Source organism: Quercus lobata, chromosome 12 (genome assembly GCF_001633185.2).
Source record: "Quercus lobata isolate SW786 chromosome 12, ValleyOak3.0 Primary Assembly, whole genome shotgun sequence".
NCBI lineage: Eukaryota > Viridiplantae > Streptophyta > Magnoliopsida > Fagales > Fagaceae > Quercus > Quercus lobata.
This window is the reverse complement of record NC_044915.1, coordinates 22,538,246-22,551,762: the sequence shown is the minus strand read 5'-3', so window position 1 is coordinate 22,551,762 and position 13,517 is coordinate 22,538,246. Positions and strand designations below refer to the sequence as shown.

Sequence of the window (13,517 nt, the reverse complement as noted above, 5' to 3'; positions counted from 1 at the left end):
TAAATTATCAAAATGAAAAAATTGATGCCAATAGAAATAAGTATACGAAAGAAAAAGAACCATTTTTTTTTTTTTTTTTGTAATTCCTATGTTGCAATTGGAGCTTATTGTCAGTAAAAAAAATAAAATAAAATAAAATCAATTTAAATAATACTTTATGGCTCTGGTGGCGTGTTATTGCTTCAAAAAAAGCTCCTATTGAAGTTCACTATGAATTTATGAGTACTTATCATGAGATTTATGAGCACTACTTTTAATAGTAAGAAGTTAAAAAAAAAAAAACCTGCCGTTGTATATCCTTGGCTTAATTCTGCAGGAAGCTATTATTTGGAGGAAGGTGTTCTGTTGTAGTCATCATGTTCCTTGCGTTGATGAATCATGCTCAAATTTGAGCAGTTTCAAAATAATCTACTTTTACATTGCAGCTTTACCTTCAATATATATTCCCTCCGACCATAGATCTTAATGGATTGTTCTTCTATCGGCCCTCACTTTTATACCTCTCATGCTGACATTATCTAAAAATAACATATTTTGGGTTATGAAATCCAGTGAAAGAGAAATACACAACCACTTGGAAGAATACTATAATATCTTGGCAGATCCAAATATATGTAACATATTATCAAGGATTCAGTACAATTCACTGATAAAGCAATAAAATAAGGCATAACAAATAGGAAGAACCAAACCAAATTATTTAACATAATATGCTTCCAAGAAGATATAACATGAGAGAAAGACAGAGCCATAGACAGAGTAGGCTTAAGCCCAAGCACAAGAATGCAACCGGGAAGAAAAGCAAACCAACATACCAAGAGCCCAAGGCCTTTATGTAGTAATAGTAGAGGCTCTTCGGTTCATTTGAAATGGTCTTACTCTAGTTTGAAGGAGACGTTAATTCCTTCCATTTCCAATACCTGATGTAGTTCTGATCTTCATCTTGGCACGATTAATATATTCCGAAAAATGATCATTAGCATGATCCTTTTTCTTTGTATCATAAGCATCATCGTGTCCAGAGGTATTGTGCCTACCACCAACATTTGTGACAGTCCTGATGATCTTCTTTGCTCGATTAATATAATCAGAAAATGTTTTATTATCCACTCCTGGATTCTCACCTTCTTTTTTAACTTGTTGCTCCATGTTCACACCATGATGTTTCCCCTCACCATTCAGTGCTTTTGCAGGTGCCTCTAACTTGGGCTTTTGCTTCTCCTCAACTTTTGAAGTACCCTTGACTCCTTGGCCATTATTTTGTCTCTTAAGCATGGGGTTCTCTTGCACTGGAACAAGGGGTGGTTTAAAGTTATCCTCTTTCATTGGAGAAATTTTTCTCACTGGACTGATGTTTTGAATAGGCAAATATGGTGTTGCTGACCTCCCCTTCACAATTGAAGAATGCAGGCCAGAATAATCAAACTCAATAGGAACCTCATCTGCTTTGGTCTTTTCATGAGCTTTGAGGTGTTGGGAACCTTCTACCAACTTGGGATGTTCATGAGCAGCTAGTGTGGTTTGGATATCAATGGTTCTCCCTTGATGATTATGGGTTGGGAGTGAAGGATTTGGAATGGGGGAGGCAGGACTAGAATCTCTTTGGCGACTTAAGAAGCGACGAATTGGACAATCGCTCATTGCACCGCGGATTTTCTCACACACACCTGTAGATTTTGAGCTATCTTGATTGTTCTCCATAGATGTTTATGTAAAAATTGAATGAGTTTGGTGTTAGCTTTGGTTGAGTGACAGTGGAAAGCAGTGCTCTGTGAGGGCTTGGGAAGCCTCCTATTTATTTGACAACTGAGAAGATTGAAGAGACCATAAAAACAATATAGCAAGGATGGTGCAATTAAAATTTAGGGAGCACCTTTGCGTGATCCTTGTGTGAAACTAACTTTCATTAGTAGCTAGAGTGATTGAGGAAGTTTGGCTAAGATTCCTTATCAATGAGAAATCCCATATTTTCCAACTGATTTGATGTTTGGGATCATATTCCCAACCTTTTGCTGCTCTCATTTTCTCCAAAAAAAGGAATCTTACGAGTACCACTGATACACACAAGCCATTACGTGATTCGAAAATCGCTAGCTGTTTTACACAAGTCACAACCACAACTTAATATGGTAAAAAATTTGGTTTGGAACCAGTGAAACTGGAATCGGATTCCATTACTATTGAAGTTTGACAAATAAACAAAGCTTTGCTGCAGCAATCTTCTTTGTTTGTTATGCTACTACACCAAAATCCTGATTCCACAAATTATTATTGAAATCTGAAAAGAATCAAGAAACCTATTTGTCAAAATGCACCTCTCTGTAACTAGCCTATGGTCTGGAAAGGAAGGGAAAAGATACTTCAACTGGAACTCGTCTGAAAACTTTCTAGCTCAAAGCAACATGCTTCTTAGAAATCACATAATATAAAATTATTAGGGCCGACACAACTAAAGCAGAAGTTCCACAACTACAATGTGAAATCTTATACAGATTATAAACACTCTAATTCATTTTGACGAAGTTTAAGTTGATATTTCATTTATTCAGTGGCGGCTCTAGGAATTTTTTCTAGGGGGGTCATTAAGAAACTTAAATAAAACAAAATTTTAATTAAGAAAAAAGAACTTGAATACATTGAGTTATCGAAAAAAAACAAACAAATACATGAAATTTTACAATTTCCTTTTACGAGTTTTTATATTTTGAAATCACCTCATAATAGTTTATTATTAGTTTTCATTATCTATTGTCAATGTAAGTATGACCATTTTATTTTGTTTAGTATTTTTGTTTTTATGAAATTTTGGTTATATATTTGTCATTTTTTTATAAAAATATTTTAAACTAAATGAAAAAACTCAACTCCACTTGCACTATATAATTATTAATTCACATAACCACACTCATCCATATATAAATAATACACTAAATTGTTGTTTGATTGTGGGATAAGCTGATATGTGATCAGAGTGTGCAAGATTTAAAACATTATTTAAATTAGTTAAGAAATATATATAAATACATATATATATATATATATATATATATAATTTCAAGTCAGGGGGTTCATTTGAACCCCCTGAAATGTATGTGCAGCCGCCCTTGCATTTATTTTATTCTATTCCTTATTTGCAATATATCAAGATATGATATTGATCTTTAAACACCTCATAAACAGATAGTTATATTCTTTCGGGAGTAATTATATTAATTAATTAAATTCATAGTGAGACCCATTATTCATATGAGATGGAAGAGTACAATATCATTATACTCCCAAAACATTATATAATTTTTCCTTTTAGCTAGGGATGTCAATAGGTTGGGTTTGAAAATTTTTCATTCTGTTATTAGTTTGCAGTTTTATTCAAATTTAATCACCAAATTTCCTTCATCTTTGAAGATATGATTATCATGCTTCACCTTAGTTTTACATTTAGTCCTGAAATTTCAATTGCATAAAAAGATCTATATCTGAATTGTTCAGGCTCACAAATCAGCTTAATACAAGCAAGATGAATCATTACAGATAAACAACGATGAAGCCATTACCTTGTGGATTGTTCTCTTGGCATTTAAAACTGTCTCGCAGAAGGATTTTTCAGTGTCAAGATAAGTCCCAACTCCCAAAGTCCAAATTAGGTTTGTTTCAGTTATTTTAGTTAATAAAACTCACTGAGAATCTAAATTGAAATGATTTTGAAACTACAAAGTAACATTTCTGCAATCAGAACTTCAAGATAAATTTAAAACTATTGTCAAATTTCAGGTGTATTATGCAATTACCCTATATTTATGTTTTTAATAAATCTCATGCTGTTAGCGACATGCATCCTCTTGGTGACAATTTTTATCCCCCCCAAAAAAAAATCCTCTTTATGACAAAGACAGACAATTTTGGCATATTACTTTACTCCTATAGTTAGACCATGCTTCAATCGTATATATTATAAAAATAATAAAAATCCCAGACAGAGTATCATGTACTTGGGCATCATGGTAAGGTGGCCGCAAAAAAGAGAGGCACAAAGTAACTATGGCATCTCCATTGGCAGACCAAAACAGAGACAATAGTCAAGACATAAAAAATTCTATGAATCACATCAATTTACAGGGTTGTCTAGCTGTAAATTATTTACAATTCAGAAGAGCCCAACAATATGCTTATCGATGAATAATCTACATTGTAATCACGTGGGGACCATTTCTCCGAACAGATGTAGATTTCAAACTTGCTAACAGAAAGCTGTAGAGAAGGCTTAGCACAATTTTTACCCCATTTAGCAAAAAACTCTCATGATGAAGGAAAATTTAGGCCTTGAGATTCCTACATGTGAACTACTATCATTCAAATCTGAGCATCTGGCATGGTTGCTAGAACCTCAATGACGGAAAGTCTTCACTACCTGCTCAATTCGCCGCCGGCAAAGAGGACAGTTGGTCAAGTGTGAAGAGCATGTTATACAACAGCACATATGTCCACACCTGGAAATTATAAGCAATAGGTCATTTGTTAAATTTGATTTTTGAACTGTCAAACAAGTGAAACAACACTAAAAAAGGATGAGGAACATAAGAATTTTCAAGATAGCAAAGCTAAATGTTGATTTGGTCATGTCTTAAATATGGGTCTAGATCATTTGATGCACTATACATCACATTCTAGACGCATTCAGTTTGTTGAGAGCCATGTGCTTTTTATATTCTTGGCAACCTTGCTTTTTCTTCACAAATAGTAAAAATTTAATCTTTTGTTACATAAATAATTATATAGACTATGGAGAACATATTGTGTAAAATATAATCAAGTTCAAAAGTACCAGCCCCCACCCCCAACCCCACCAAAAAAAAAGGTGGCCAGCTCAACATACTAAGAAAATGTGCGGGGTATCCATCCTCCCACAGCATCTGTGGTCACAGGGACAGAACAAGCATAGGTAATCATGTTTTAGACAAACCCAGACAGTCATGCATGGCTAATGGTCCACCTAGTCAATCAGACTTAATTGGGATATGAAAGTGATGAATTAGCAACCAATCAAGAAATTGTTCATAAATTGATGTAAAAGCTTGAAAAGAAAAGTGGCCACTTCCTTTTATTCTCAACATCACATCCATCATTAAAAGATTATAGGATAGAAAGAAAAATATAAATGGCAGTGGCTCACAGAAGATTGACATCTAAATAATTCCTTTTTGCTTGACATCTAAATAATTCCTTTTTGCCTAAAATAAGGAAAAAAATATTTGGTTTTCTTACGGAACAAAAACAGCATTGTACTCCTGCTCGAGACATATGACACATATATCTGGCATTAGACGGTCTCTTTTAGCACCATCTGACTCAATGTCAGCCTTTTCATTTAAACCTGAAATGAGTTGCAACTTTCAATACCATATTGAAACAAGAACAGAATATGAGTAAGTTACATGGTTTAGACATGCAACACTTTTACCTTCATTTTCTTGCCCTGATCTCTTGGCAGCGGCAGCAAGAACCCTGCATGTTCAAGATTATAACATTCCCATTGGACATGAATTGATCAGTCACTCTAAGTTGTTTTCAGTTTCCCAATAAAAATTATAAATACTAGTACAACATACCTTCTCTGCAATTCAGAACGTCGCCTTCTTTCCATGAAATATTGGATAGTGCGCTTAGCAATGAGATAGAAACCAAACACCGTCAAACCCATAGATGCATACTTATACCACCTGTTAAGTAAATCTCTGTTAATTAGATTAAAATAATTAAAAAGAATGGGGGAAAAGTGTGCAGGTATATACAGACAGAAACACAACCTTGCCCACTTCCCAAGATTAGCTATGAGCTGGTCAATGGATTTGGGAGAAACATAAAATGGCCCTTTATGGGGTCGTTGAATGCGTATTGTTCCAACATCATCTTTTACAGCCTGAAAATCAATTAAAACAACAAATAAATAAATATAGCAGCATAAAATCAAATCCATCAAAGCACACCATCCAAGATCACAAGATGTATAGAATGGGTTCTCATCTATGATTTGTAGATCTTTTCTTTGCACAAGTATTAATGGATTGTGTAGGTCTGTTCCTATTTGATTTAAATTTCATGCTCTAATGTGTAGGTCTGTTCCTATTTGAAAATCACTTTTCTTTTTCATTTTTTTCCCTTTTACCTAGAGGATCAGACTGATGAGAAACAAAGTATTCTGCTGCACATTTTTCTCATAAGATTATCACAAAATAGTTCACCACAAAGGGAATGAAAGACCCAAGTTTACCATGCAAACAATCACTTTGCCAAGTGCTAGCGCATGCATGGAACCATTATGTAGCCATTTGTGAAAACATGACAATGTTTCTTTAATATCATAGAATTAATAATACATGCATTATTGTATAGCCATGTGTTGACTAAGCAATCTATAAGAGCCACCAAATTGAAGCAGATTGATTTAAACTGAAAACACAACTTAGAAGGAACAAATAATGCAATTCTATCACACACAAAAAATAGACACAATTCTAATTGAAAAAAAAAAAAAAAAAAAAAAAAAAAGAGAGAGAGAGGCTCAACTATTCATCTAGTTCTTGAGTACATAATGATATAATAGAATCTTTTTTTTTTTTTTATTTAATAGAAGTTTTATTGATAAGAAAAGTACATTGTGTTTACGATGGTAAACCCATTGCACTTGAAACGAATACAACCAAAATCAAAGAGAAGAGCTAACATAAATTAAAAAAATTAGACATGGTAATACAATGCGTAAAACAACTGAACCCTAAGTTGACAGTGTTTATCTCCTTCATTTTTTTTTATTGACAGATAACGAAAAATTTTATAAATAAAAAATAGCCAACCTGAGTACACTGGGGATGTACTATGGGGGCAAAAATCAAGAACCAAAATTACAATGATCAAGCAAAACAGGAAAGGAAAAACAAGAAAAATGCGATAGAGCCACACTCCAATCAAGGAGAGTATGTAAGAATTCATAATTATATTCTAGTGCTCATACCTCACCAACAACAGTCAAGGAAGTCCCAGTTGGAAGTACTCGTTCAATTCGCTTGACTCCAAGCATCTAAAAAATGTAAACTTCATCACATTAATTGACCCAAAATTTTGCCAGTGTCCTCAAGCACAAAGGGATAAATTGGTGAACAAGGCATACCTTTAGGCCTTGGAGATAGTCTAATGTTCCACGTACCAGGGATCTTCCTGACTCTTCAAAAACCTCACTTCCAACTGGTAGTACAAAACCTGATGCATTTCGAGCCCCCACCACAAATACACGACCAGTTCCATCATCCTGACAGATGAACCAAGGAGCCACCAAGAAATAAAGTAAGTCAAAACTTAAATTTTAAATGAAAGTCAACATCCTTTAACAGAACAATTAAGGCAAAATAAACTTAGGAGACCGAACCACACACAAAGATGCAGCCTTAGGGGGGGAGAGAGAGAGAGTCTATTACCAGATACCATGGAACCTCTTTACTCATGGACAGCATCAAAGCAGAATCCTGTATCCATGACCCAGCATCATTGTGTTTCAAAAAATGTTGTTCTGCCTGAAATAGATATCAATATGATTGTTACATATGGATTACAAATTGAGAGACAAACCTTAATTTTCTTATAAAATATATGTATGTTATGATCTTTGAATTAATAAATGTGTACCGTTTCCTCTACAATAACACCCCGTAAACCACTGAACTCACAGTTGACCGGGGTTTCAGAACCAACTCTTCCAGAAATTGTGACAACCAAAGGTAATATACACTCAGCATCCAATAACTGAGCTGAAAAGCGTAAGAACACAAAACTCATCATTAAGGAACGTATCAAACCAGACTAATCACATTAGTTATGAAATAAATCATCCCCAATAGAAGTTCAAAACCAGAGCACATTTAAAAGCCTATATCTTAAGTCCTCAGCAACCTAAGAAGACAGCAAGAAAACTCATCATTAAGGAACATATCAAAGCATACTATTTACATTAGTTATGAAATAAATCAACCCCCATAGAATTTCAAAACCAGAGCACATTTAAAAGCCTATATCTTAAGTCCTCAGCACCCTAAGAAGACAGCAAGAAAACTCTCATATTTTCTTATTTATTTATAAAATTAAAGGCGCCCATGCATGTAGTGGGTTTTGAACCCAAGACCTCACCCTCCACACATTCTTAAGGGAGAAGGAAGTGCAATTTGGGCTAGAGCATATTGGCAAAGATTGTTGGAACAAGTCACAAATGATATGGTTGAAATTACGAAAGAATCATAATTTTATACTACAATTAAACATCACCAAGCAATCTCAGTAATTCTTTCTCAAGGACAACAAACTTATTCTAAGATGACTTGTTAACATAACCAGTAATCACTTACCCAAAAAGCATAATTAATAATCGCCTTTTCATGTTCTTCACTAAAAGACATCATACTGTAGCCCAGCACATAAATAAAGTGGAGTAAGAGTGTGATTGATGCAATTCAAAAAATACTTTGAAGGTCTAATGTGCCTAAAACATCAGTGTGTAATATTACCCAAAGATTGATAATCTCAATCAAGAGATCACTTCTTCTACTTTTTTTATCAGTTCAACAGATCACTTTTACAAGAAGTTTATTTATTTTTAAAATTTTGCATCATATATAAACATATACATACATGCAAATGGCACTTATCACATTTCACTGTAGAAAGGCATAAAGGACCAACAGAACTTGTATAGACACAACTAAGTTCTCAGATTTTATCACAAAGACATGCTATCTACATATCATGAGCAAAGTTCCAATGTTATACAATCCTCACAGAAACTAATTGGGCAACAGATTCTATATGTAATCTTGACAAGTATACTTCACAACAAATTCTTGAGTTAGAGCTCACTGGTAGCTTGGAAACAAATTCTATTCTCATTGAAGGTTTGAAAACCCAAAATACATCAATCTAACACACTAGCAGTTTGTTTAGATATTTCAATAAGAGAAGGATTTGAATTTCAGATTTTAGTTTAAATGACTTGAATAGAATATGAAATGACAAATCTTCTTCTTCTTCTTTTTCTACTATCAAAATTTATTTATGAATTTGAGCTTTATTAATATGACAATACTACAAACACAACAATCTTCACCACTTGTTAAGATGGCACATTGTGATTAATGCAAAATAATTTTCACTTGACCACCGATAACATCACTTTTATTGTACACCAATCACAACCTACCACCTCAGCAGTTATGAAATATGTTGTCTTCAGACTTAATTTTCATTAACATGTGGATATAAAATGATTAAATGTTAGATAACAATTCAAATTCATAATATCACACAACTGATTTTGTCTGAACACCAAAATCCGAATCATCATGTTGTTTAGTTATATCAACCAATTTACACTAACAACTATACTTCAAAACTATTGATTTTAAATCCTCAAAACTCATACACAACCTAAACAAATGTAAATTTAACATCCACAAGAATCATTTGTATAATTCAAAACACATAGTAACAACAAAAACAATATAAAAAAATGAACCCTCCAGTTTCCAAAAAGGCGCATACCCAATTCCCTCAACTGATTCACCCGAGCCACTGACTTAAGAAGCACTGCATCCCTATCATAAAACACCAAAAACAAATGCATCAAAAACCACATTTAAAAAAAAATAATAATAAAATAGAAATAAAGAACACCCATTACAAGCAATTTCCAAATTAAGCAATGTACGTGAACAAATTAGCAAAACCTAAACTAATTATTGACTCTAATTATTTTCAAATTTGAATAAACAGATAAAACAATTAGGGCTAGAATTAAGCATGTACCTTCCACTGCTTCTTCCAAGAAGGTACAGAGCAGCTGCACTCAAACAGCAACTGATTCCACCCCATGGAATCATCATCTTCAATCAAACGAAACCCTAATTTCACCGCACTTTCACCAAAACTTATTCATTTCACCGTAAAATAAACGAAAAGCAGAGAAGCACAGAGAGGCTATTAAGAAATTTCTTTTCGTTTTTTCTTTAGGTTTTCTGTTTGTTTCTCTCGAAAATTGAGAGAGAGAGAGAGAGAGAGGGAGAACTGGATGCGAGGAGTGAAGTGAAGGGGAGGGAGAAGAGCGAGTGACAATGCTTTGTTGCGTGGGCGTTGCTAAGATGCGCCGATTGCGTGTCCACCACTAATCCTGCGCACACTTATGTTTTGCCTGTAAACTAAAGTCGTTAGTGCATCCCACATCAATGGAGCTATTTCTTTTAACTATTTGACATCACAAAAAATTACTTTATCTATTTTATCTACTCATATTATAAAACATATTACAACAGTGAATCTATTTTAGCTTTCAGCATAATAAAATAATATAAACATCACAATAAAATATTTATCATATAGAGCATCATCATCTCTATCTTTTTCTCTCTCTTCCTCTTCGTCTCTCTCTTCTCTGATACAGAGCAAGCAAACAATCACACCATGGCAAAAATCACACCAACACACCACAGCAACCCACGAATCAACAACCCACCACCACCGACCTACATCCACGAAACCCACTGATCCACAGGCCACAATCCAATCAAACCACACCCATGGCACAAACCCAGCACAAACACAAACTCAACACACGTACACAATTCTAGCACAAACTCGACAGCGATGGGGCTCGGGTAACAGATCGACGATGGAGCTTGCGGAGATGGGGTCTCGGCCCGCCAGAATCATTCAACCCGCGGCCACCAAAACCGCTCGACCTGCAGCCACCAAAACTGAAGGCTGATTGAACTGAGCACAACCGAGGTCGGCGAGCTCGCCGGCGAAGCAGAGAGGAGATAAGGGAGGCACTAGAGGGGAAAAAAAATAAGAAGGAAAAAACATAAGAAAAAAGAGAAGCCGGAGAGAGAGAGAGAGAGAGAGAGAGAGAGAAAGAAAAAGAGAAAAATTTAATGAGAGAAGAGAGAGAAACTTAATAAAATATTTTTTCAGTGCACATTCATTTAGGTATGCCTCCACTGCTGCAGCATGTATTTTGGAGTTTTGGTGGAGTTAAAATAGCTATATAGCTATTTAACTCCACTGCTGCAAATACTCTTAGATGCTATACTCTATAAATACATTTTTAGGGTTAAAACTATAAATTTAAGTGATTTTTTTTAATATTTAAATATCAATTTAATATTAATTATTTAAAATTCTATTATATATTCTTTGTCTAAAATAAGTTCTTGTTTTAAAAGTGTAAAATTATTGATTAAGTTTTTTTATTTAGGTTTTATTAACATATTTTCACTATTCCAAAAAAAAAAAAAAAAAAAAAAAAACATATTTTCACTATTGTTTATAATTAATCCACTAAACGATCTTACTCAGTAAACTAATGACAGCTTTTTTGTTAAAAATTTTAGGATTTCAATTATGTTTGAGGTATATATGTATTTTGACCTTGTTTATATTATGTTGTTTCTTATTGGTTTTTTTTTTTAAATAATTTAATAGTTGGAAATAATATATTTAAACCAAGGTAGTTGATATTGTACCGGCCGGTATGTACTGTACCAGTACATATATCGGTATCGAAACGTCAACATTTCGTACCAGTTTAAATATCAGCCATACTGGCCATATCAGCCAATTTCGGACAATACCGGCCAGTACATAAATTTTTTTTTTTTTTTTTTTAGTTTTGTAATTTTTGAATTTTTGTAAGGGTGGAAATGGAATGGTAACTTATTTGCATTAACTTATTAGTATTATTTTTTTTCTTAGTATGCAATGAACAATTAAGCTTTCTATTTTTTATATTGTGTTTTTTTTTTTTTAATTGATGCTAAAGTCTAAAACCATGAATAATATGTTCTAAATTGAGGTAATGTTTTATGGTAAACTTTTATATTTATTATAATACACACACACACACACACATATATAATAACGGTAAACCCAAAACGGTACACTGGTATTGACCGGTACCGAAATATATCGTTCCACTGATCAAACTGGTACAATCTCCAGTACAAGATTGACTCTCTTGATTTAAACCCTTGACATTTTTGTTAAAAACACTGGAACATGCCAGTTGAAAAATACCGTTGTTGGCTTTATTAGAACACAGTCCTCAAGTCCATTCATCTCACCATTAGTATCCTTTTTGTGGGGGTAGAGATAATGGCATGTTAGGTTTGCATTAAACAATAAAGATCTTTTGCAATCTTAGGAATGGAGGTCTTGACAATGTCTATTAGGCAATCTGCTATATATCGACCTCAATCACAAAGTTGTGTTAAGTATTTAAGATAAAATTATCTGACCTTTTCTTTTTTCTTTTTTGATAAAATTATCTGACCTTTCCTTGACATATGTTCTAAGATGTTTGAGATTAACATTTCTTCCCATCTATTATCAGTCACAAAGTTGTGTTAAGTATTTGAGATAAAATAATCAAATCTTTTCTTGACATATGTTCTAATACATGTTGTGATTAACGTTTCTTCCCATCTATTATATGTTTGAATGATGCATTTAGCATGGACTCTTTCTTTTTTCTATAATCTATGAGACTTTTTGAGAGTGATATCCATGGCATGCTCCAAAGTCCAGACTCTCATTGATTAATCCATATTTTCTCACCAACAGGTAATCAAAGAGTGTGTGAGAGAGAGAGAGATCTTCCAACACATGGAATCCATTGATGGAACTAAAGGAAAGCTAAAGACACAAAATTCAAGTGATGCTCAACCCACTTTGCATGCGCTAATGTCTTATACTTGAGAACAATTATCTGTGTTAAGAGAAATGCAACAAGACTTCTACAAATGCATCAACATGGAAATGAAAATAATGGAATGCATAGAAGTGAAATCCAAGCAAAAATTAATGTATTAGGAGTAAGAACAGGCTTGCTTATAAAAGAGAAGAAAGGTACTAAGAGAAGGGGATCGAAGAAGAGAAAGAGAAACACTGTAGCAATCAAGAATTGAACTTGTAATCAAACTTGAGAATCAATATATAAGAACTGATCTTCTCGGACTGTGCCAAGAACAGTTTTCTTTAGATTAAACTGGTCTATCTACATTTTCTTGTCATCTGGATCCAATCTACTTGTTGTCTAACTCATCAAAGCCCAGTTTTCCAACCCACTCTCTACAAATTCATTGTATTGGGCTTTTTGGGCCTAAGTTCATTTATTCTTTGGGCTAGGGACTCAAATCTGGTCCTTACAATAATAATAATAATATATAAGAAAAATTTTATATTGATAGCAATTTTTTTTTATAGTTTACGTTGATCTAAATTTGGCCTCGATGGGAATGAAACCTAAGTTGAAGCGTAAAAGTCCAACATAAATATAAGTTCATTTTTGTTATTATTTATTTATTTATCTCCAAACCTTTCTTTTTCCTTATCAAATTCAAACAAAAACTTTTTTTTTCCTTTTTTTATTTATTTTTGATCCTTCAACTTTTATACTAATAACTCACTTTGCACAAAAATTAGAAAAT

General features: G+C 33.5%; 2 protein-coding genes across 3 annotated transcripts; both read right to left on the bottom strand.

The window, feature by feature from the left end:
• Positions 1-583: 583 nt before the first annotated feature.
• LOC115972279 lies at positions 584-1,929 on the bottom strand. The gene has a single exon (XM_031092498.1). The coding sequence runs from the start codon at positions 1,699-1,701 to the stop codon at positions 898-900; it is 804 nt and encodes a 267-aa protein (XP_030948358.1). The 5' UTR covers positions 1,702-1,929; the 3' UTR covers positions 584-897.
• A 1,995-nt stretch (positions 1,930-3,924) lies between these two features.
• LOC115971578 (E3 ubiquitin-protein ligase SP1) lies at positions 3,925-10,910 on the bottom strand. 2 transcript variants are annotated; one of them, XM_031091576.1, is made up of 12 exons: positions 10,652-10,909; positions 9,844-10,225; positions 9,580-9,632; positions 7,678-7,799; positions 7,470-7,565; positions 7,166-7,303; positions 7,010-7,075; positions 5,805-5,917; positions 5,607-5,717; positions 5,459-5,502; positions 5,263-5,371; positions 3,925-4,487 (listed from the first exon to the last, which is right to left on the bottom strand). In XM_031091576.1, the coding sequence occupies exons 2-12, from the start codon at positions 9,918-9,920 to the stop codon at positions 4,385-4,387; spliced, it is 1,032 nt and encodes a 343-aa protein (XP_030947436.1). In that variant the 5' UTR covers positions 9,921-10,225; positions 10,652-10,909; the 3' UTR covers positions 3,925-4,384. The 2 variants fall into 2 exon arrangements, with proteins under 2 accessions (XP_030947436.1, XP_030947437.1); XM_031091577.1 differs by lacking the exon at positions 5,263-5,371 and having other exon boundaries at positions 4,370-4,487; positions 10,652-10,910.
• Positions 10,911-13,517: the final 2,607 nt, after the last annotated feature.

Excerpts from the sequence above, each read along its gene's own strand:
- LOC115972279 (XM_031092498.1), bottom strand. The coding sequence starts at position 1,701 with ATGGAGAACAATCAAGATAGCTCAAAATCTACAGGTGTGTGTGAGAAA.
- LOC115971578 (XM_031091576.1), bottom strand. The coding sequence starts at position 9,920 with ATGATGATTCCATGGGGTGGAATCAGTTGCTGTTTGAGTGCAGCTGCT. Across the intron at positions 7,566-7,677 it reads GTGTTATTGTAGAGGAAACG|GCAGAACAACATTTTTTGAA; the intron begins GTACACATTTAT and ends TATCTATTTCAG. Across the intron at positions 5,372-5,458 it reads ATCAGGGCAAGAAAATGAAG|GTTTAAATGAAAAGGCTGAC; the intron begins GTAAAAGTGTTG and ends AACTCATTTCAG.